The sequence below is a fragment of the Pundamilia nyererei genome, unplaced genomic scaffold (genome assembly GCF_000239375.1).
Source record: "Pundamilia nyererei isolate P.nyererei 1_Seehausen unplaced genomic scaffold, PunNye1.0 scaffold00436, whole genome shotgun sequence".
Classification (NCBI taxonomy): Eukaryota; Metazoa; Chordata; class Actinopteri; order Cichliformes; family Cichlidae; genus Pundamilia; species Pundamilia nyererei.
This window is the reverse complement of record NW_005187837.1, coordinates 198,253-219,830: the sequence shown is the minus strand read 5'-3', so window position 1 is coordinate 219,830 and position 21,578 is coordinate 198,253. Positions and strand designations below refer to the sequence as shown.

At 39.2% G+C, this 21,578-nt stretch overlaps 2 protein-coding genes across 5 annotated transcripts; one reads left to right on the top strand and one right to left on the bottom strand.

Annotated features, from left to right (window-relative positions):
* The first annotated feature begins 1,999 nt into the window (after positions 1–1,999).
* LOC102209916 (retinal Mueller cells isomerohydrolase-like) lies at positions 2,000–12,519 on the top strand. Of its 2 annotated transcripts, XM_005753540.1 has the most exons (14): positions 2,000–2,118; positions 2,981–3,063; positions 5,072–5,222; positions 5,637–5,744; positions 6,666–6,807; positions 7,037–7,184; positions 7,618–7,699; positions 7,839–7,971; positions 8,249–8,391; positions 8,476–8,605; positions 9,944–10,058; positions 10,198–10,292; positions 10,398–10,509; positions 11,178–12,519. In XM_005753540.1, the coding sequence occupies exons 1-14, from the start codon at positions 2,108–2,110 to the stop codon at positions 11,321–11,323; spliced, it is 1,599 nt and encodes a 532-aa protein (XP_005753597.1). In that variant the 5' UTR covers positions 2,000–2,107; the 3' UTR covers positions 11,324–12,519. The 2 variants fall into 2 exon arrangements, with proteins under 2 accessions (XP_005753597.1, XP_005753598.1); XM_005753541.1 differs by lacking the exons at positions 2,000–2,118; positions 2,981–3,063 and having other exon boundaries at positions 5,143–5,205.
* An 80-nt stretch (positions 12,520–12,599) lies between these two features.
* LOC102209245 (methylcrotonoyl-CoA carboxylase beta chain, mitochondrial) lies at positions 12,600–19,666 on the bottom strand. Of its 3 annotated transcripts, none has more exons than XM_005753537.1 (12): positions 19,493–19,666; positions 18,094–18,261; positions 17,674–17,870; positions 17,345–17,523; positions 17,139–17,219; positions 16,619–16,797; positions 16,332–16,533; positions 16,126–16,217; positions 15,369–15,525; positions 15,118–15,240; positions 13,495–13,725; positions 12,600–13,383 (listed from the first exon to the last, which is right to left on the bottom strand). In XM_005753537.1, exons 1-12 carry the CDS (start codon positions 19,519–19,521, stop codon positions 13,297–13,299), a joined length of 1,725 nt encoding a protein of 574 aa, XP_005753594.1. In that variant the 5' UTR covers positions 19,522–19,666; the 3' UTR covers positions 12,600–13,296. The 3 variants fall into 3 exon arrangements, with proteins under 3 accessions (XP_005753594.1, XP_005753595.1, XP_005753596.1); XM_005753538.1 differs by having other exon boundaries at positions 18,094–18,258; XM_005753539.1 differs by lacking the exon at positions 19,493–19,666 and adding an exon at positions 18,382–18,475.
* Positions 19,667–21,578: the final 1,912 nt, after the last annotated feature.

Here is a 21,578-nt window from a genome sequence, read left to right as displayed (position 1 = left end):
AAGTGACAGCTTTATTTAGAACATTATTATTATTATTATTGTTATTTCTGGCGTTGAACATCTACCTGGCAGGATTTTTTTCCCTTTGATATTAAATTGATGTTTGTGTTGGAGAGATTTTTGCACTGATTTTAAATTATAATCGAGCAACCCCTAAATGCATTTTGTATCCTGGAGACTGTTTAAACCTAAAAGCAGCTTCACAGTTTTATATTAGCGGGCAGTACCATGTGACTTCTTGTTTCTAAAAAAACAGCATCCATTTATTCCAGTGTTTCATGCTGACAGGTGTACGCTGGGGTGAATTACACAACCTGTCTCAAGTATCTGAAAAAATCTCAACAAATTCAACTCCCAAGTGTCAAACTCTCCTTTTTTATTTATCTTAAGCTGCATGAAGTGTTACTCCTCCCCTGATATGTTTGAGCTTACCTCAGATCAGATGGCGTGTGCATGTTTAACCACACATGCATTCATCATCGGTGTTTTGTACCTACATTGTTTCCATTGCAAAGTCCTGGGAATAAACTTGTGTAGCTGTCCAGTATTTCAGTAGTGTTTGTACTGACAGGACAGCAATAAAGGTACACGATTACATCTGCCTGGCCACCAGTTAGGTAATATTACCTACTTCTTTTTACGTTACTCTGATGCTCCTGGTGGGAAGATTATAATAGAGAATCACTTAGATGCATTTAATATCCTGAATATTCCTTACACCTAAAAGCTGCTTCACAAAGCAGCAGGCAGAACAAACACGGGCAGCCAGGCCGCTGCTAAAGAAGCTCGTTCAGTGTGCCCGAAGTTTCTCAACTTTTTATTACTTGTTAGAAGTAACTATAATCTGAGTGTAGCCAGTCAGAATTAAACCACAAAGTTTATTATTTGCAAATGTGTAAACTGGCGGGCTTCATGATTTCATATTTTTATTGTCCTCTATTACCTCCGTGATCTTTCTTGTGATCCAATATTTACATGATACTTCTTCCATGGCATAATAATAACAACCATATTATTATGCCATGGAAGAAGTATCATGTATCTAAAAGATGGACACAGTATGATTTCCGATTGATTTCTGGATTCTGCCTTAAAAACGTAGGTTTTAGCATTTTGGCTGCTGTCTTGTTGGATTTTGTGATCCAGAAGCAGAGATATTTAGATGTGACAATAAGTTGCTAAATGCCTGATAATTTGTGCCAACAGATTATTAAAATACTAGAATTAAATTCACTAAATCTGAATCACAAAATAAATGGTTGTTTTGTGTCTTAATGTTTGTCAGATTATGCAACTGAATGCGCTCCAGTAGACAGCAACACTACGATCGCAGTCAAGACCCAAAAGTCTTGTCTAGATAGCTATCAGCTTTTAGGAAACAAACAAAGACACACTTTGATACGGTTCCTTGACTTACCCACCTTCATTTCTTGTGATACTGCAGGCCGCAGGTGGTAGGGAAAGCATCTCAAACCAATAAGAATTCCACCTGTTGCAGGATGAAATGCAGCCCATTTGTGTGTGTGTGTGTGTGTGTGTGTGTGTGTGTGTGTGTGTGTGTGTGTGTGTGTTACTCTCCTTCCTCACTGAGTAGCTAATTAAAATAGTTTCTCAGCCTTTGTCAAAGCTGTCTGGAACTAATTAGATAAGATTCTTTCTGCAAGCATATCCACCTTCAAACACACTGCTTTTAAAGGCTGAATTTGCTAGTTTGACCCACATCACTGGTGACTGTTTGTGTTCCCAGACCTTGTTTAGGTGGGCCGGAGAAAGTTCTGCAAAGAGCCGGGGGCCTGGCGTCTGAAAGGAGAGGACACAAAGCTGGCTTGTTCAGCTCTGGTTAAGACTTGGGGGGAGGTGGAAGAGGTTTGGGAAGGGGTGCTGAAAAGGGGGAGCAAAAGGCATGAAGGGAAAATAGGAGGAGGAGAGGAGGAGGAGAAGAGGACGGGGAGCGAGGAGGGATGGAAAAGGGGAGGGGAGAAGGAGAGGAGGGTGGATGGGGCACCGTTTCCATTGCTTTCCACAGGAAATCTGTGCAGGGTTTAAATACCAGCCAGAGCCTCTTTTGTAAGCAGCTTGTGTGAAAGTGTGTGAAGAGCGTAGCAGCATGGTCAGCCGGTGAGTAACATCTTCTCTTTAGTTTCTCAGATGCATGGCAGTGAAGACAAACGCTTGAAAGGTTGAAAATGACTTTTCAAGGTTGGGTTTTGCTGGTTTTCCCCAACAACATAACAGAAAGCAGCTGGCAGACGTGCTTTGTTCTGCTCTGCTCGAAATGATCTGATGATGAGTCATCGGAGCAGATTTCAAACAGTTTACCTCGGGAGTTTCAACCTGAAATTTCACAGTAAGTCACTGGTGCTGTAGTAAAATACTCGATGGATCTTAGAAAAGCTCAGAAAAGCTGATGTATGTACTCTGAAGGAATCTTGGCCCAGTAACTGAGGAAGAATTTCAGCCCTGCTTCTACCACACAAATGCAACAAAGCAAAACAAAACTGTAAGAAAGAATGTTGATTTTAAAAGGAATAGAGAAATGTAAGAAAACACAAAAATAATAATACATGACAAAACAAGACCACTCAGAACCCCCAGAGGAGGCCCGCTGTACTTCTGTGAAGTTTGAAGACAGCTGAGGAAATAGTCAAAGTCCAGTGTGACCTGGACTTTGACCTGATTTTCACAAAAATTAAGTCAGCTCGAGCTGTTGTTGGTATCTACGGTCTGAGAAAATGTGGAAATGATATCTTGACAGCTATGGATGCTAGACTGCAAACAAACAGACAGACAAACAAACAAATGGAACCAATTACATACTTCCTCCCTTTGAGGGGAGGACAATGGGTAAGATAGCCAACAAACGACAAACAAACTGGCTGTTAACAAGACAAACAAGGAACAAGCAGTTGAGAAAACTTGTAGACATATTTCATTATTTCTGAAGTCCAAAAAAGAAAAACTTTTTGTATTTTGTTTGCAGCGTGGAGCATCCTGCTGCCAGCTACAAGAAGATCTTTGAGTCTGTGGAGGAGCTGAATGAACCCATACCAGCAGTTATCACTGGTAGGAAAGAGCGACTGACAAAAAACAAGTAGCAATGCATGGCTGTGTCGATGGCAGTGTGGCTTTAATCACTAACATTTATGGCTCCAAGACAGCGAATCATCCGAAATTTCCTCCAGTACCAGTGTTCATGAGATTTCTGATTTAGTGGTAATGAATAATCTGCAGTTAAATATGCTTTAGATATTGTGAGAGTCCTCTAAAGATTTATCATTACAGGTTGGGCAATTATGAACAAATCAAGGATCACATGTGGGAAATTAGAAATTCTTTATTTTGCTAAGGAACATTTAGCTGTGACAGATCTCCTGTCTCCATAAACTTGCATCTATGATCTGATGACTATTACTTATGAGTGGCAGAAGCAAAGAACAATGTGGCAACTCCTCTATTATATGTTCACATTTGCAGTGTGAAGGTGGCAGGTAATGGCAGGTATACAAGGGGGAGTCCATTTTTCTAAACTTAAAAGTATATTGGTTTGCTTTTATAACTTGCGCAACAACTTTCAGGTCATGTCATTGCATATGTTTACAATGATGGACTGTAGGAAAGGGGGAGGGGAAGGATCCAGGCCATGCACAGTATAAAAACTGGACATACAGCTACTGTCACAATGTCATCTGTTGATTTCTAAAGTGCAGTTTTGAAACGTCATGATTGGTGTTTTCATTGTCACCATCTTGAGCTAAAAAAAAATTTTTTTTAATTTAAGCAGGTGCGACAAACACGGGCAGGTGTGATTGCTCTCTCCCTATTTACTTGTCAATCACAAGTCATCAACAAATTGACATGTCATTCTGAAACATAGTATAACCAAGATTTACAAAATAGACTTCGCTGTTCTTCATGAAATAAGTGACTGAGCCCATAAACTCAGGAAAGGGTTAACACAGGGGAATGCGGGAAGACTTTTCCCATAGACTGCTGTGGGACCTGAACACTTTCAGTAACCACAGCTATCCCCATCTGGTGGCCTTCAGATTGCATGCAGGGCTAAAGCATTTTACACTGGCTGTGTTTCCTCACATGGAATCTACATTTATGGTTTTCTAACTCCTCTCTTGAAAACTTCCACTGATGGTTGCATTGATATAACAACAAAATTTCATCACAAGCGTGCGGTTTCTCCTATTTTTTTATCATCTGAAATGTCAAATGGAAACATCTGCAAAAGGCATTTCTCCTATGACATCCACAAGTGCACTGCCTATTTCAAAGTCATAGTGAAACAATAAACACAAGTTAGCGGATTATATTAACGCAATCATCTAATATACACTAAAATAAATATGTACGGCATAGTAGCATAACGCCTGGAAATACACTGGCCAGCATTATCACTACACAAGTGTGCTTCTTTAAATTACGTATAGTTATTTGTTAGTTCTGTATTTAGTGTTTACTCAAATAAAACTCCTTTGGTGACCATTAGGTTACTCACAGGTAACGTACATTGAACATGACACGCGAAAGACACAAACATTGCTATCACAGAAGGATAATAAAATGAACATAATACTTAAGAAAATCAATAGTTAGGATTTATAATAACATTATTATGTAACATATACGAATAAATATAAATATGTATATATGTGGCATGTATATGTGGAGTGTAATGTTTTTTGATTGAATTAAATGTTGTACATTGGTTAACATAAAGGCTACTGTGAAAGTAAATCCTTTGATGCAAGGAAAATAGAGAGAAGACATTAGTCTGACTTAGTCTGAGATATACTCAGCTTCAGGCCTGACCTGTTCACCCATCTACGCAAAATGCATTTTTGGTGTTACTGCCAGGATCAGTCTTGTGGATAAAAATACTGTAGTGTTATAAGTGACACTGGGGTGTTAGAAATGGGTAAAGTTTGATACTAACCACTTGGTGTGCATAGTGTGAAAACAGGTGTAGATAGAATCCTATAGTCTGAGTTTTTAGACAGCAGAATGTGGCATCATGTGGTCAGGATGTGCACGGCTTCGTTTGATGGTTTTATCACTGCAGGTGTTATCCCGTCATGGCTGGGGGGAAGTCTTCTGAGGATGGGTCCAGGTCTCTTCGAGGTGGGAGATGAACATTTCCAGCACCTGTTTGATGGACAGGCTCTCATCCACAAGTTTGACCTGAAGAACGGTCAGGTGACTTATTACCGGAAGTAAGAAAACGGATTAATCTACAAAAGCAGAGCACATTATTTTTATATTTCATATTTCAAGTTGCAGTATTCTGAGGAAATACCTTTTAAGAACGTACGTTTCTAGCTGTACTGACATCAGGACGTTAAGGCATTTTCTCTTTAATCCACAAAAAAAAAAGAAGAAGAAGAAGAAAATCTGGTTCTCATATTCCCAGCAGCTCCAAGCTCCAGTTGTGGGTTTTTATGACATCTGATTTTGGTTTGCAGTTCTTTGCAGCTGAGGAAAAGTGGGATGTTGCAAAGAAACAGGCAACGAATGAAGAAGGCTTTTTGTGTTTCAAAGATTTCAGTCACGTGTCACAATGAAAATTTTTAAAGTAATATGAGTGGGATTCAAAAACAGCTGACATACTAGTTGATGTTTGTGCTCAGGTTTATTAGGACAGATGCTTATGTTCGGGCCATGACAGAGAACAGAGTTGTCATCACTGAGTTTGGCACGGCAGCCTACCCAGACCCCTGCAAAAACATCTTCTCAAGGTAATCCCAAACCCATGCCCTAAAATGCACACAAAAGGAACATTACACTGTACAAAAGCTGTCGAATTAAAACAAATAGCTCAATAAATAAATAACTTAATATGCAATTCAATTAAAAAACATTTTATTTATATGACTTAAATTATTGTGCTTCCTTGATTGCATTTAAACGTGCTTTTCTCATTTGATTTTCCATTTAATCAATTGTCAATGTACGGTTATTTCTTTATTATTATTTTATTGATGTATTGCAAAAAAACAAGATAAGAAGATAAAACCTTTCATTTGGCGCGAAGCTGAGGCCAGGAGACTGTACTGAACAGTTAGACTGGAAGCGTCCAACATTCCTGTGGTTGTGAAGTGCACGATGTTGAAAGCGTTCAATCACTGGAGAAACCCGTTGGGTTTTTTTTCAAGATCTATTTATAGATTAAAAAAACAAATTCTTAGTGTTTGTCATTTATGTTCCACATATCCCCTTTCAGTGTTCTTAAATGAACCGTGCTCATTCCCAGTGCTATATTTTTATTCTGGAACTTCATATAGTAGTTTTCATGAGTCATAGTTATGAATAAGCATCAATATTCTAATAAATATCCATGTTATATTATAATGAGCCTTGGTGCATCCTCTCAGCTCATACACTGTAAACAATCCATTTAGCTCCCTCCTTGTAACTCAACCTTCATCAGAAACAGGTAGTTTTACCAGTAGGTGGGTTGGGGTTCCTGAGATGACCATATTAAGGTATCCTCCCTCTTTGATGCTTTACAAATCCCAGGAGTAAAACAGTGTCAAACTTGAGCTTTTGGTTCACATACACTGATCTTATCATGTTGTGCCTGTGTTGTTGTATTATTACTATGGGTTTAGGGAAACGGTTGGTTTAATATAAAGTTTTCCTCGTGCTTGTAATTTCAGGTTCTTTACTTACTTCAGAGGCATTGAAGTGACTGATAACTGTTTAGTGAACGTCTACCCGATTGGTGAAGACTTCTACGCAGTCACTGAGACCAACTACATTACCAAAGTTGACCCTGATTCACTGGAGACATTAAAAAAGGTGGGAGCTGATTGGTTTAAATTTACAGTAAGCTAGAGCCATCGTCATTTTCTGGTAGCGTTATTAAAGCTATACCCTCCCCAAATATGCCAGAAGGAAGAGTTCTAGTTTTCAACATTGCTGCATTTTCAGTTGCTTTATTATTCTTTCCTTGCAGCATCTATGACTGTTTCCGGTTGTGATTTTACATATTTAGCTTTCAACTTGAATGTCTTCCAATTTGCAATAGGTGGATCTTTGTAAGTACCTCTCAGTGAATGGGGTGACCGCCCACCCCCACACTGAACGAGATGGCACGCTCTACAACATTGGCAACTGCTTTGGCAAGAACATGAGTCTGGCTTATAACATTGTTAAGATCCCACCTGTTCCGAAAGGTGAGTTCATTATACACAATACTCTCAATGACTATCAGTGGATATGTTTTAATTGATTATAATTTTATTATTTTATTATTATTATTATGTTTATTGATGTTTATTGACCTTTAAATTATATTGTAAATTTTTATCTTATAGAGATTTGGGTTTGAAAGGAGTATCATGCCTGAATTTTCCAGATAAGCTTTTAAGCACTGACTGTTTGTTACCGCGACGATGGACTGTCAAGAAAAAGAAGAATAGGATAGATAAAAAGGGAGCGAACAGGATAGAAGAAAACGGTGGATAACAAAAAAAAGAAGAAAAGAAAATGAGACAAAGATTTAAAAAAAGAAAAAGGTTTAAAAGAAAAGTTGAAGCAAGCAGAATGCAGAGAATTCAAATAAAATTGTCAGGAACAATGTATATGTTTGTATCTCTGTGATTCCAGATAAATCAGACCCCATAGAGAAGTCCCAAGTGTTGGTCCAGCTGCCAAGCAGTGAGAGGCTTAAACCCTCCTACGTACACAGGTACAGAGTTATCTCATACATGTACACAAAGCCTGGTTTTTGTTTTTGTTCCTTTCTCTTTGTATTTGACGTTTTACCATTAAGATGAACTGTGCTTTGCCTCTGAGTGTCTTTCACTGTTTTGCTTATCTGTCTCCAGCTTCGGTATGACAGACAACTATTTTGTATTCGTGGAGCAGCCGGTGAAGATCAACCTGCTCAAGTTCTTGTCAGCTTGGAGCTTCAGAGGAGCCACATACATGGACTGCTTTGAGCCCAACGCCAGCATGGGGGTAGGCAGGGCACAGGCATTAAAGAAGGCCCCTGGAATCCAGTCTGTTCTTGAATGCTGGAGTTACAAACACCTGCAATATCTGAATATAATTTATATTAGATCTTTTGGACTCTTTTGCATTAATTTCACTAAAAGCCACACAGCTGTGCTATTTACTAAAGTCACCTGCTTGCTCCAAGTTTCTGAGCCTTCTCCTGGGAAAAAGTTAATTGATTGGTCATGTGTGTCTGCTTGGTATCATCTGGTCAGTGAGTATGTGTGTTTGTGTGCTGCAGACATGGTTCCACTTGGCCAGTAAAGAGCCAGCGGGTTATCTGAGTAGTCACAAGTTCAGAACATCAGCATTCAACCTCTTTCACCATATTAACGCCTATGAAGACGAAGGATTCATCGTTGTCGATCTCTGCGCGTGGAAAGGGTAAGTGTAAAGCTGTGTGTATGTGCAAGTGTCTTACATGCAATTATGTGACATCTCTCTCACTCTCTCTGTGTTTCTTTACAGTCATGAATTTGTGTATAACTACCTGTACCTGGCTAATGTGAAAGAGGAGTGGGAGGAGGTGAAGAAAGCAGCTGCACGAGCTCCACAGCCTGAGGTCAGACGATATGTCCTTCCACTGGATATTCACAGAGTGAGTCTACACACAGAGATAGTGCAAGTTATTTATGTCATCAGTTATATGTTCGATCATTAATAGTGATTATTTAGCACTGTAACAGGATCCATCATACTGATTAGGCAGGCCACATTTTTTAAAATGCAGAAGAAAATTCTTTATAACAACACAGTATTAGGTATTGTAGCAGCTAGATGGTGTAGTGGTAAGACTACAAACCTTTAGAGCGAGAGTTGCAAGCTCAATTCCCACCGAGTATCCAGTAAGGGTCCTGGCTTGTCCTGCAAAAACCTGACTTGTTGCTTGCAAGTTCCACATAAGTACAGGACACTTGCACCTTTGTCATGAGTCTTACAGTGTCATTGTTTCCTCCAAACGCTGGCCTGCAAATTGCATATAATTACAGGGTACTTACACCTAATACACAGGTCGTATTATAAAGTGTTACCAGTTTTTTTAATCTAATATGTCATAGGATTGATCAGAAACATTGTAAATGACAAATAGTGATTAATGGACTCATGGAATCGTTTCTTCATATCAGATTTAATTGGTCAGCTCACAGCCTCTAAAGCTAATTTTTGCTACTACAGTATAAGTGGAAAAGGTGTTGTCACTGTTATTTATGTGTACCTGTTTATCTGAATATAGGTCAAGTTAAATTAAATCTACTTATATTAGATGCAATATTATATTATTATTATTATTATTATATTATATCATAGTATAATTGGGAATAACAATCATTAGCCTCTCTGTGTAACCGAAAATGTACTTAAAAACTTAATAATGTATTTAAATACCTTTTGTTTCACCCGTTAAACTCTTCATCAAAACTGTGAGAGCGAGAGCATTCATGAATCAGAAAATAATGAAATAATGGGATCTGTTTTGAAAGGCTAAAACTTGCTTTGGGGCAAATTTTATCTTTGTATTTTCAGCATTTTGTTGTGTGGCAGTTTGAGATATTTACCTTTAAAAGTGCTATATAAATAAAATTTTATTTTTACTTTGTATTGCTTTTATTAGATCCTTACTGTAATGGTTCCCATAGAGCTGGATTTACAACATTGGACTGATCAATTAGTTAGCTTGTTTGTCATATCAGGAAGTAACAAAATAACCCAAATAAAAATCTAGTTGTTATATGCATACAAGATCTGAGATCTGAGAAAATTGTGCAGCATCACAAATAATTTTAATTTGTGACAACAAAATGTTCTGTCGTTCCATATTTATTCAACCCTAAAAAAACCCTGCATGAAGCCAAAACATTTACTGTAACCTAGGAATGATATCTCTTTATCTTTAAGCTCCATGGTATTCTGTACACAACTTTGTGTGTGTTTTCAGGAGGATCAGGGGAAGAATCTGGTATCTCTGTCGTACACTACAGCGACCGCCGTTCTTCACAGCGACGGTACTATCTGGCTCGAACCTGAAGTGCTGTTTTCTGGACCAAGACAGGGTATCACATATACACTATAGTTTACATGTTCTCTGTATATTCCAATATGTGTATCCTGAAGGGTACATAATAAACTGATTGTTATAACATATTAAATATGTGCTCATATTCATTTATTTTCTCTGTGTCACTCTCTCAGCTTTCGAGTTTCCACAGATCAACTATTCAAAGTGCTGTGGGAAGAAGTACTCCTTCGCCTATGGCCTGGGACTCAACCACTTCATTCCTGACAGGGTAAGAAGGGTTTTCATTGAACACATCAGGAGACGAGGACAGTTGCAGGGCCCGTGACGTTAGCTAACTCCACAAGACATTAAAAGCAACTGGTTGCTGCTTTAGATCGTCAAGCTGAATGTGCAGACCAAAGAGACCTGGGTGTGGCAGGAGGAGGACAGTTACCCATCAGAGCCACTGTTTGTGCCGTCACCCGGAGCTACAGAGGAGGATGATGGTAGGACACATTCTCACATCTTAGCCCACAGAATTACACACTAACACTGGTCTTCAGTGTGTTTGTGGCTTTCAGATCATATTGAATCAAGCATGAAATTAATTTATTAAATTATTGTCTTCTTTATTAGATGCTTATCATTTTTGTTGTTGTCATTATATTAATAAGTAAAAAAACCCAAACGAACAAGGATCATCTAGAATATGCTTAATGGGTAAAGTGACCGCCTCCATGTTTTTATATACAGTTTATCATCCAAAGGCGCATTATTTTCTATGTCCAGTAAGTGGAACTCCTGTAAATGCTTTAAGCTTTCATGGAAAATTAGATGAGTAAAGCTACATTTTAAGCTACACTGCAGTCATTCACACATTGGCAAGTGTTTGATATACAAGTCGATTTTGTGTAATGTATGTTTCAAACCAAAGTTTTTATTAGCGCTACATAAATCTCTGCCTAGCACAGATGGCACAACCTAAATATGGGATGCAAACGTATCCTTTCTTTCATTCATTCAGCATCAAATATACATATTTTATAATCTTTACACACCCAAACTCTAACTGTAGACACATTACGCTCATTTGAAACAACTTTTTTGCGTTTTTCCTTATGAACGTTTGCTGTAGAACACGCAAGCAGTTGCCTCCCGTGTCTGGGTTTTACAGGTGTGTTGCTGAGCATTGTGGTAAAGCCAGGTGCGCAGAGACCAGGTTCCCTCCTGGTGCTGGACGCCAGAAACCTGACAGAGCTCGCCAGGGCAGAGGTCAACACTATCATCCCCATCACCCTGCATGGGACTTACAAGCCATGAAGCTGCGTTTCTGCCAAACAGGTGCTTCATGAAATACACCAGTCTGGCTCTTTTCTCCCACCATAGACGAGTTTTCTTATGGAAATGAAACCCCATCATTGCTTTACAAAAAAAAATCTTCAGCAGTCTCTGTCATATGTTACCTGGCCACACAATGCATGTTGGTTCTATTTTTCCTGTAGCTGTAGCTGGTGGTGAGAAGAAGCCCAGCGAAGCATTACATCAACCACATTTACTGCATAATCAGTTTATGTTTATGTAATTGTTGTTGTAAATCCACAAATGCACACAGACGGTATTTTTGCTACAGGTATTTGAAACAATTTTGGTCAAATACAAAAACTGTTAATGTGTATTTGTTTTGACAACACATGTAAAAATAAATCTGTGCATACATTCATCACTCATCACAAAATTGAGGCAACATTTGGAAATGTGAGCTATAAAAACATGTAATCCTACCAATCCAGTAAAATTATATGATGAGCAGGATATGGGTCTGGCCACGTACTAAAAATCCAAAACTGAGATTAACATGATATTAGAAAAGAGTTATATATTGGTGCATCCATGTCATTTGGATTAAGCACCATTGCTTGTTGCGTATGGACTTTTGATATCACTTTAAATTTGACTCTTCATTGCATTCAAACTTTAGATTTCAACATCTTTTTAGAAAATCAACAGCATGTTATAATACCAGATGAATAGTTGTGGATTAACTGTACTTTATACATATATGTTTCTAAACTTGTTTCTGTGTACACACACTGTGGTTGTTACAACTTAGTTTGGCACCAAATACAGTAAATATGGAGTATAATCAAACTTCTACAGTGCTTTGTGAAAGCTAGCTGTTTATCGTTGACCTTCATGTATATGCAGCACTGTTTATAAGCCAATTATATTGTTGAATTTAGAAGAAAAAAATGTAGATGCAAATAAAAGCAGTGCTATTTTTCTACGATTGGAAATAAAGCTGGCTGCAGGTCCACAGCTTGCACAAGCAGGTCAAATGTTGGGTTATTAAACTAAAGCAGATCTCTGTTTATTCAGCAGCACACCACCCTGGCATCAGCACTCCCACTGACCAACGACATGTACGTGTCTTCTATTACATGTAGTTTTTTAATTGATATAAGATGAGTTTTTTTAATTTTATGTGAATGTGTAATTTCACTTTTTGGTTAATAAAAAACAACAAAAAACTTGTGTTCTTCCTCAAAACATTACAAACAAATGACTACACAAAATGTTAAAAATCCATGATAATTAAACTAAAAACTGTACTACAATAGTTACATTATAATTTTTTTTCTAAACTGGGTTTCTTTTGGAACAAACTGACAGAAATAGAGTGCACGTTTCTAGGCAACTGTTTTTTTTTTTTTTTGGAAGAAACTAATTTTAAACCAAAATGCAGGCTGCACTGATCCAACTTTTCCAGTTCTGATCCAATGCAGATACGTAGCTTAAGTACCAAAGTGATGCTCATGTTATATTAATAAGCATTAATCCTCACTGTGAGAAAGAAACTGGAAATCATTCTTTTACGTGTAAGGCTACAGGTAAAAGGAGCCAATGCACTGCTGTTCATGCTTTGTGTTGTAAAGAACAAACAACTGAACTGATTGAATCGCTTATAGATCAACTCGCTGTCAGGCATTCTGTGTGAGGAATGATCCACCACTAGGCTGCTGTGTGTAAACATCCCAGAGAAATATTTTGTTCTGCAACTTGGTCTGAAAGTGCTGACAATCAAAACCTGATGAGGAACTGTGCAGGATTTAAATCCCTCTCTCCAGAGTGGTTTGACCTAGCGCCTACATTTACAGTACACAGGATTGATTACATATTTGTTGTGGAGACCTCAACAAATTTACACAGAAGCTTCTTCCATTACAAGTGAAAACAGGATTGTTGTGAGTCCAACAGGAGCAGTTAAATCTGATGTTTGACGGGGACAGAAGCCTCTACATACGTAGAGGTATCGATTGCAGAGTCTCTGTAGACAGCTGATACCGCTGCTGTTTGATGATGTCCAAAACGTCTCTAAGAACCTGAAACCAAAAAGCAATAAATACAACAACAACAAAAAAGAAGCGTTCTTAAATGTGCTCTCGAATGTTCCCAAAGACACAGATAATCCCTTAAAAATGGGTCATTTTTACCTTCCGGGTGTTCTGCGGCAGAATGACTCCATCATCCCACATCCTGCTGGAGGAGAAGAAAGCTGAACTCTCTTCCACCAACATCCTGTTTAGTTCCTCTTCCTGCTTCTTCTGCTCTCCTTCTTGCTCACCATCAAGGGGAAGCAGAGAGCCAATGTGACCCGGAGGGGCAATAGAAACTTTGGCATTGGGCCACAGGAACAAGAAATTAGGATCAAATGCTCGGCCACACTGGTGAGGAACGAAGAAGGAATTATTACTGTAAGCCACATTCTACAAGATTACAATGAATCGGTAAGAATTATCATTATGTGCAATTTCTGGGGTTTTTTTGCACATCTTCTAGTGGTGCCATTTACTTATTTAAGTATTTTTTGCCTATTAAAAAACATTCAACTCAAAACTCATTCCATGCAATTATATAAAAACAAATTAAGATGCAATATAGGGCAGTACAGGGCTTTCTATCTCCCACTCCGCTGTGATATAATGAGCGGTCACATGGCTTTCCGGTGCCCTGGAGGTCCACCCATTTGTAGTTGGGCAACAGAACTTTGAACTTTTCCTGCTCATACATGCTTGGAGCGATCTTGTCACTGAAGTGGACGCGCAACGGGATATCATAGCGTGGCTCAAGCACGGAAAACGGCGTCCCGTCTGCAGCTAAACACCCCAATAGCTTTTGTAATAGCTTTAGCCTGGTTGGATTGGGCAGCAAAGGGCTGCTTAAATACCGCAAACTCCTCTACTCCTCCACTTGGACCGCTAGCGCTGACCATAGCTATCGCCTGACAGACTGACCACGCGCACTATACACATACTTTTTTCTTCTTTTTCAAATCACGTGCGTGTCGAACCGTGGAGTGGGATCGGTTCGGATTACGGATCAACTGTGATCCGTTGCACCACTAATATCTTCTCTAAACTCTCTGCGGTAGAGACTTGAGGCTGTCTTGTGTCTTTAAGCAGTCTTAAGGAATAGTTGAAGGACATTCAAATCTTTTTGGAAGTTGGCTGCCTTTTATTCTGTTCACTGTCAAGATGATCCTGCACGGCTTTAGTCATGTTGCGGTCAGAGCTCCTGGCAGGTCAGTCCATGACATGACTGATAGTGTTTCATTGCTTGCTTTCCTATCCAGAAATGCTTTTACTGTAATGGCAGCATGTTTGGGATCATTGTTATCCCTAACATCACTTCCGGATATGTATTCTCAAACTATGACATTTGTTTATCTTCTAGTTTTTTTCCAGGCATGTCACTTATTTTGTCCTTCACTTCAGATTTTTTTTAAGAACACACCTCACGCCAAGCTTAGATATTCCAAGTTTTTGTTTAAAAGTTCTTTAGGAAGCACCTTCTTCCTGTAAAAATACTATTTTATGCCTGTGAAACTGCGTCACTTGTTTTTGCAGAGGCGACCAGAAACCCACTGGCACATTAAAAATGGACTCTTTGCCAGGTTGTCTGCTTTATGGGAACAACACTGGTTCATCCCTTAATTTAGGTGCCTTTTATATCACGTTTGATTCCTCGATCAGTGTTACATGGTTTAACAAACAGAAAAATGATCTGAAAATGGTCATGTACAAACTTTAGACTGAAAAATAAATTGATTCGCTCACCATAGCATAGCTGTCTGCACCATGGCAACCACCAATCACCACAGTGATCTTGGGAACAGAGGCGGATGCTACTGCTGACATCATTGAACCCTGAGCTTTTAGATGGTTACTGTTCATCTCTGCCTGGGAGACACACACATGAATAAATGGTACTTGGGATGGTTTTTTACACTTACTGGGGACTCAAAGTGATTCTAAACTCTTCCAAACTTGAGTCCCTGTGCATTTGTTTTGAGAGTGAGAGTGAATACCTGTTTTGTGGACAGTGTCAGTGCTGCAGTGGGTGCCGTGTTCTGGAGGAAGAGGAGTGGGACGTCTCTCTGGTTGCACAACTGGACAAAATGGCTTCCTTTCAGTGTGGCCTCATATGACAGCTGTCCATCATTCGCTAAAATTCCAACTAGGTGACTGACGCAGTGAACACAAAGAAAGAATTACCTTAAGTTTAGGTGAAGTATTACTTAAGGTATTCATTATCAGCCACATGTAACAGGTGTAACATCATATTTTAAAGTGAAACCAAAATCATATTAGCAAAGCTACTAGATGAAAGCTCGGGTTTCAGGCTACTGTAAACGCTTTTAAAAGAAAATGTTGCTACTGTTTCAGTTTGATGTCAGTGTGAGCCAATTTCCCTAATCTGGCCCTCTCAAGCGCACAACTCTGGCTATAACATAGACAACAGATCAATCCACCTACTGCACACAAGGGGCAGCCAATCAGAGGAAAGCTGGTTTAAAGGGAAGAGAAAGGAACGGCAAGTGCTTGTTTCAGGCAGTGGGTGAAATGAGAAGCTCCATCATGGCCCGTATGGGATAAATAAGGATTATTTTAGATAATCATGCAGAGCTACTCTAGTCGAGTCCAAGAATAAAAAGCAGGACTGCAGTAAATGTAAATCGTGTCCTCAGTATTACAAAAAACATTAGGAACACAATGTCAACAATCAGAGTTTATGTGCTACAAGAAGACTTCAGTGAGCGTATTGGTTGTGTTTATATCTTTTACCCATGTATCTTTGCAAAGCCAGTGACGAGTGAGGTTCCATAGCGAGCTTTAAATTCCAGAAAGCGGCTCCCATCTACCAGTCGACTGACTACCTGGGCAGAACAACAGAAACAACCAACTAAAGGTCACAGAGCCGCAACTCAGCATAAGAGTAACAAACTCATCCGACTAGAGCACTTTGTGCATTTGTGTCCGTCACATTGTACCATCTTAACATCCAGGCTGTAGTTGTAACTCTTAGGGGCGAGTCCTAAAAGCTCTTCCAGACTGTGCAGTGGCTCCTCCTCTGTGTTCCTCTTCTTTGTCTCCTCCTCAGGCAGCAGGAAGTTGAGGGTTGATATAATGTTTCTAGTGTAATCAAAAGCCTCCTTCTCCTCCCAGGCAAAGTGATCCACGCAGCCACTCACTCTGGAACAAGATGGTAACTTGATACATGATGATATGAACTAATTCTTCTGATACTATTCAGGACTGATTAGATTTACACACATACTCAGCATGGAGCCTGGCCCCTCCCAGGTCCTCTGGCGTCACTTCCTCTCCAGTAGCAGCTTTCACAAGTGGCGGTCCGCCCAGGAATATGGTTCCTATTCTGTGCACCATTACAGCTTCCTCCGCCATAGTGGGCATGTAAGCTCCACCCGCCGTGCATGACCCGCACACAACAGCTACCTTTAGGATGATCAATTTTCATATCAGAACTGCAATTTGAAATAGTGAAAAACCAAAAGCAAAAACAAAGAAAAACAATGAGAACTTAACTATAGTAACTTGTTCTCTCTTCATTTTTAGACTTAAAAATTCTCTGGCTGTGGAGATTATTTATGCCAAAATTTTAAATAGAGTCACGGTCTTCAGATTATGGTCTCCCTGGAGGGGAACAACAGTTCACAAATTATGAGAATGTTTTAGAAAACAAGTGTGTGCATATGAAACATTTTAAAGGCAAAGTGTAGCTTATAAACAGGAATGATAATCTATGTAAAGACCAAAGCCTTCTAGCTCATCCTTACCTGGGGGATCTTCATGGCAGACATGATGGCTTCATTGTAAAACGTCCTTCCTCCGTGATTCTTATCAGGAAAAATCTCTGACTGGACATTTATACACAGATGAGGAAACAGCAGTCAGTATAAATTCCACTAGCATTCACTTACTCTAAAGGTAGAACCCTTACGCATATTAAATCGGAGATGTGCTTATGTGTGCGTGCGCTAACCTGCAGCGGCAGGAACGCTCCACCGGAGTCGACCAGGTACACGCAAGGCAAACGATTTTTGATTGCTATTTCCTGCGCTCTGAGATTCTTCTTTACCGTGATAGGATACGATGTGCCTCCTTTCACCGTAGCGTCGCTGGCAACAAACACACACCACAGACCGTTGATCCTGCCGATGCCTGAATGATGTTTGTACAGACGAATAAAAAAAATGCATAGTGTCACACTCGGATCCCAGAAGATGTGGAGTAAACAGAAGACAATCTGAAATAAAGAAATTAAATGAGGGTATTTAGCTGCGGTCACACTAATCTGTAGTCGTTTCTGACCAGTCATACTGCCGGCTGAAGGTATGTCCCCGTACGGAAGACCCAAACCAGCAAATAGTGACAGCTCCAGAAAGTCCTCGTCATCCAATAGGAGGCGAAGCCTGTCTCTGACCAGCAACTTCCTGTTTCTCTGAGTGTGTCTGGCTATGGCCCTCTCCCCTCCCCCTTCCATCACCTTCTCACTAAACTCTGTGTACCTAATAAATGGAGATAACCAGGGATAATGAATGACAACAAGTGCAGATCTGGCAACACACTGTCACACACAAACAAGCAGGGAATTTATTTTGAGATTAAAAAAACAAACAAACAAAAATCCACTTAATAAATCTAAAATAGTTGATTAGAAACACCAAATTGCAACAAAGCACATACTAATACACTAGGAAATGTGAGAGCAAATGTGTGAGCAAAACCTACTTCTTACACCAGACGTTGCTATTTCTGAGGTTTGCTTCATAAATGTGTTTGTGGATAGGCAGAAGGGGCAGGTCCAGCACAGGGAAGGCACTCGGCAGGGCTCTCCTCCTCCCTGCAACAGAGCTCATACCGCAGACTGAACGCTGCCAGTACCGCTCAACAAACCTGCTAAACAAGAATCAGGGAAAAAACATTTAAAGACTTATTTGCAACATGACAACAAAAGAAGAGAGAACTGCAAAAAAAAGATTATGAAAATCTGGAGAGTAAATTATTGTCCAACAGTACACTGAAGAGTTCAAATTACTGTTTTAATTCCAGGATTTTGTATGCAGTAGTGCCAACTCCAGGCCTCAAGGGTTGAAGTCCTGCAGGTTTTAGATATCACCCTGGGTCAGCACGCCTGAATCAAATGATTAGATCATTACCAGGCCCCCGGAAAACCTCAAGAAATGTTTAGGAGGTAATTTAGCCATTTAGATCAGCTGTGATGGATCAAGGACACATCTAAAACCTGCAGGACACTGGCTCTCGAGGCCTGGAGTTGGACACCCCTGCAGTAGTGTTTGGGGTTTTTTTTGCTCCTGGAGGGGGCAAAGCTGTAATGGTACATAGACTGGGTTCTCCCTCATCTGGTCACATCAGCTTAGATTTGCTGATTCTAGTTCTTGTTGTTGTCAATTATTGTTCTTCTTGCTCTTAACTAACTGAAGCCTTTCATTGAACTACCAAATAAACAAATTAGTGCTCTCTTCCTGGCCAGACATGTGGCAACACTTCTGCTATAATTTTCTTTGTATTTAACAAAATAAAAATGCAGACATAAGTGTGCACATTAGTTTTTAACTGCTACTTAAATTGTTTTCTTTACAAATAACTCTCACTGAACTAACACAGCCAATCCCTCAACATGTTTGTACTTCCTGCTCATTAATAATTTGTTGCTTTTTAAAGAACTTATTTTAACATTTCAGTCAACAACAAAACAAAAAGTAACTTCAAGGGCCAAATTGCATATTTCTTCACGTCAACATACGGGCCGCAAATTTGAGCCCCCTAATTTACACTGAAACCTGACGTCAGCCAGGTTTTCTATTGAATCCTTTGCCAGGGACGATGATTGGCCCATGCGTTAGCATGTATATGATTGGCTGCTTTGGAACTTTTGCCCCCCAATGCAAAAAAGAAATAAAATAAGTCTGTAATATTTACGAGCTTGAACAAATTTGATTAAACGGCAAAGTGTTGCTGAAGCGTTAACCTCTATGTGCCAACAGTTGTGTTTTTGTTTTGTTTTTTATCAGAAATTAACGCACCACCAGAGCTCAGCAGTTGCAAAGTGTGCCAAAGGTCAGTCTGCTGATAAATGACAGTTGGGGGACATATAAACACCTCTTACCTTGCAGTGTAGCGGTGCATATCTGTCATACAAATAAATTCCAGATTATTTAATTGTTCGTAAGTGCATTGCCAATCAGAACCAAACAGAAACTCAATCCCCCTCCAGATGCTGCTGCTTCTTCTTCTTCTTCTTCTTCCTCGCGGTATACTGTAGGGTGGCGCAATTCCGCCACCAACCGCTACGGAGTTTGGATTAGACGGTAATGCTGCTACTTCCACTCCAAAATAATTTGGAGGCAAATAAAATCTACCTACTCTACTCTCTTCCGTTCATTTCAAAGCTTTAGTTTCTTATTATTTTGCAGGTGTAAAAAATATCATGCGGTATTATTAAAAACTCACCCAGCAGCTCCCATAATTACTACTTTTACTATAAGTGTAATTTGTGCCTTTATGCTACTGAATTAGGTTTATGACTAGACATGGGAAATTTGTTTTGCCTCTTGCCTTAGCAATGTTTCATGTATTGTGCAGTGTCAATAAAACATTTCATATTTGATCATTTGTTGCTTTTGCTGGTCTTAAATTACTGCAGTATTTGAGCAAAGAAACAGGGACGCAGTGGAGCCTATCTCAGCTTCCAAAGCTGAGAAGCAGAGTACAACAAGTCCCCAGGCTGTTACAGGGCTAGCATAGAAACAGACAACCATTCATGCTCACATTCACTCCTATGGGCCTATGTACCTGGAGAGAACTCACGCAAGAAGCTTGAGAAACACACAGGACTTAGAGAAGATGTGGAGGGTGAAGGCAATAGTGATCCCTGTGGTAAATGGAGCACTCAGGAGGGACCCCCAAACTGGGAGCTTGAAGGATAAACAAAGACCCCCTGCAGGGCAAGCAGGGATTTAAAAAGCATCAAAGGATCTCATTGTTTAAATGTATCAGGCAGGAGAAGGGTACAAAAAATTTCCACAGCATTGGATATACTGTGGAACCCAGTGGAGAAAACATGGGACGAAAAACCTGGATGCCCCCCAAAACTGATTAAAAGCCAAGATGAATACTGGTCAGTGAGGCTGCCAGGGGACTCGCCATGCACTAGATGTGTATTACACGTGGCAACAATGTCATGTATTTCCATATGTCGAAATTATGTGATAGGGTTGCAGGACAGAAGTGTTTTCTGACAAAAATACACCTTAAAAAACATTTTTTGTTATTAAAATTGTTATTTTCTCCTAACACATTTGTTCATCAGTTGAATTATTACAGGTGACATTAAAGTGGGAAAACTTTTGAATCATTGTGATCACATTTTTTAACATCGCAAAAATGATGCATTTAAACAGGGTTGTGTAGACTTTTTTTTTTATATCCACTGTATCCGTGTAAGCAATATAATTATAAGGAGGCCTCATGCTGAGGTCAGTAATTTTTAGTTTTCACTGGCCTTTAGTTCTTGCCAAGCTCTGTGGTGCAGTTTGTCCTGCTGCGGTATTAATCTTCTACAGAAAGATTCAAGCCAGCAGTTTAAACTTAATGCCTACGTAATACAAAGTTTTCCGGTGGAAACGTGAGTTACTATCAAATTTAACAGCAAATAAATATGATAAATCAAGCTGATTTATGGCAACAAACCTGTGAAGAGCCAGTCTAATGCAGCAGAATTTGCAACTATGTAGACAGGAATGGAGCAGAATTAAAAACATTTATTTTTAATTTTAAACGTAGTATTTAAATTCTTCAACCCTTTGGATTATTTCCAGGTTCAACTTGCAAAAATTTACAATATTTATTTATTAATTATATATAAATCAAGATCTGTAATAATTCATCTTGGCCGCTAGAGGGAACCACTAAATCATTATTAAAGAAACTGTAAACGGATTATATTTAAAGCGTTTTTAATGCTCTAGGTCATCAGAAATACCTTTCTGATACTTTTCAACACTTTTCAAATAAATATTTTGCCTCCTACGAACTTTTAATATACGCGCTGATGTCAAAATAGCAAAACAAAACAAAAATAAAGCTATCCAAACACGTAGCTTTAAACATGACTTTTTGAAATAAAAGGAACTATAATGAATTATAAATTAATTTATTATTAACACCAATAACAACCGGCTTTATAGAAATGA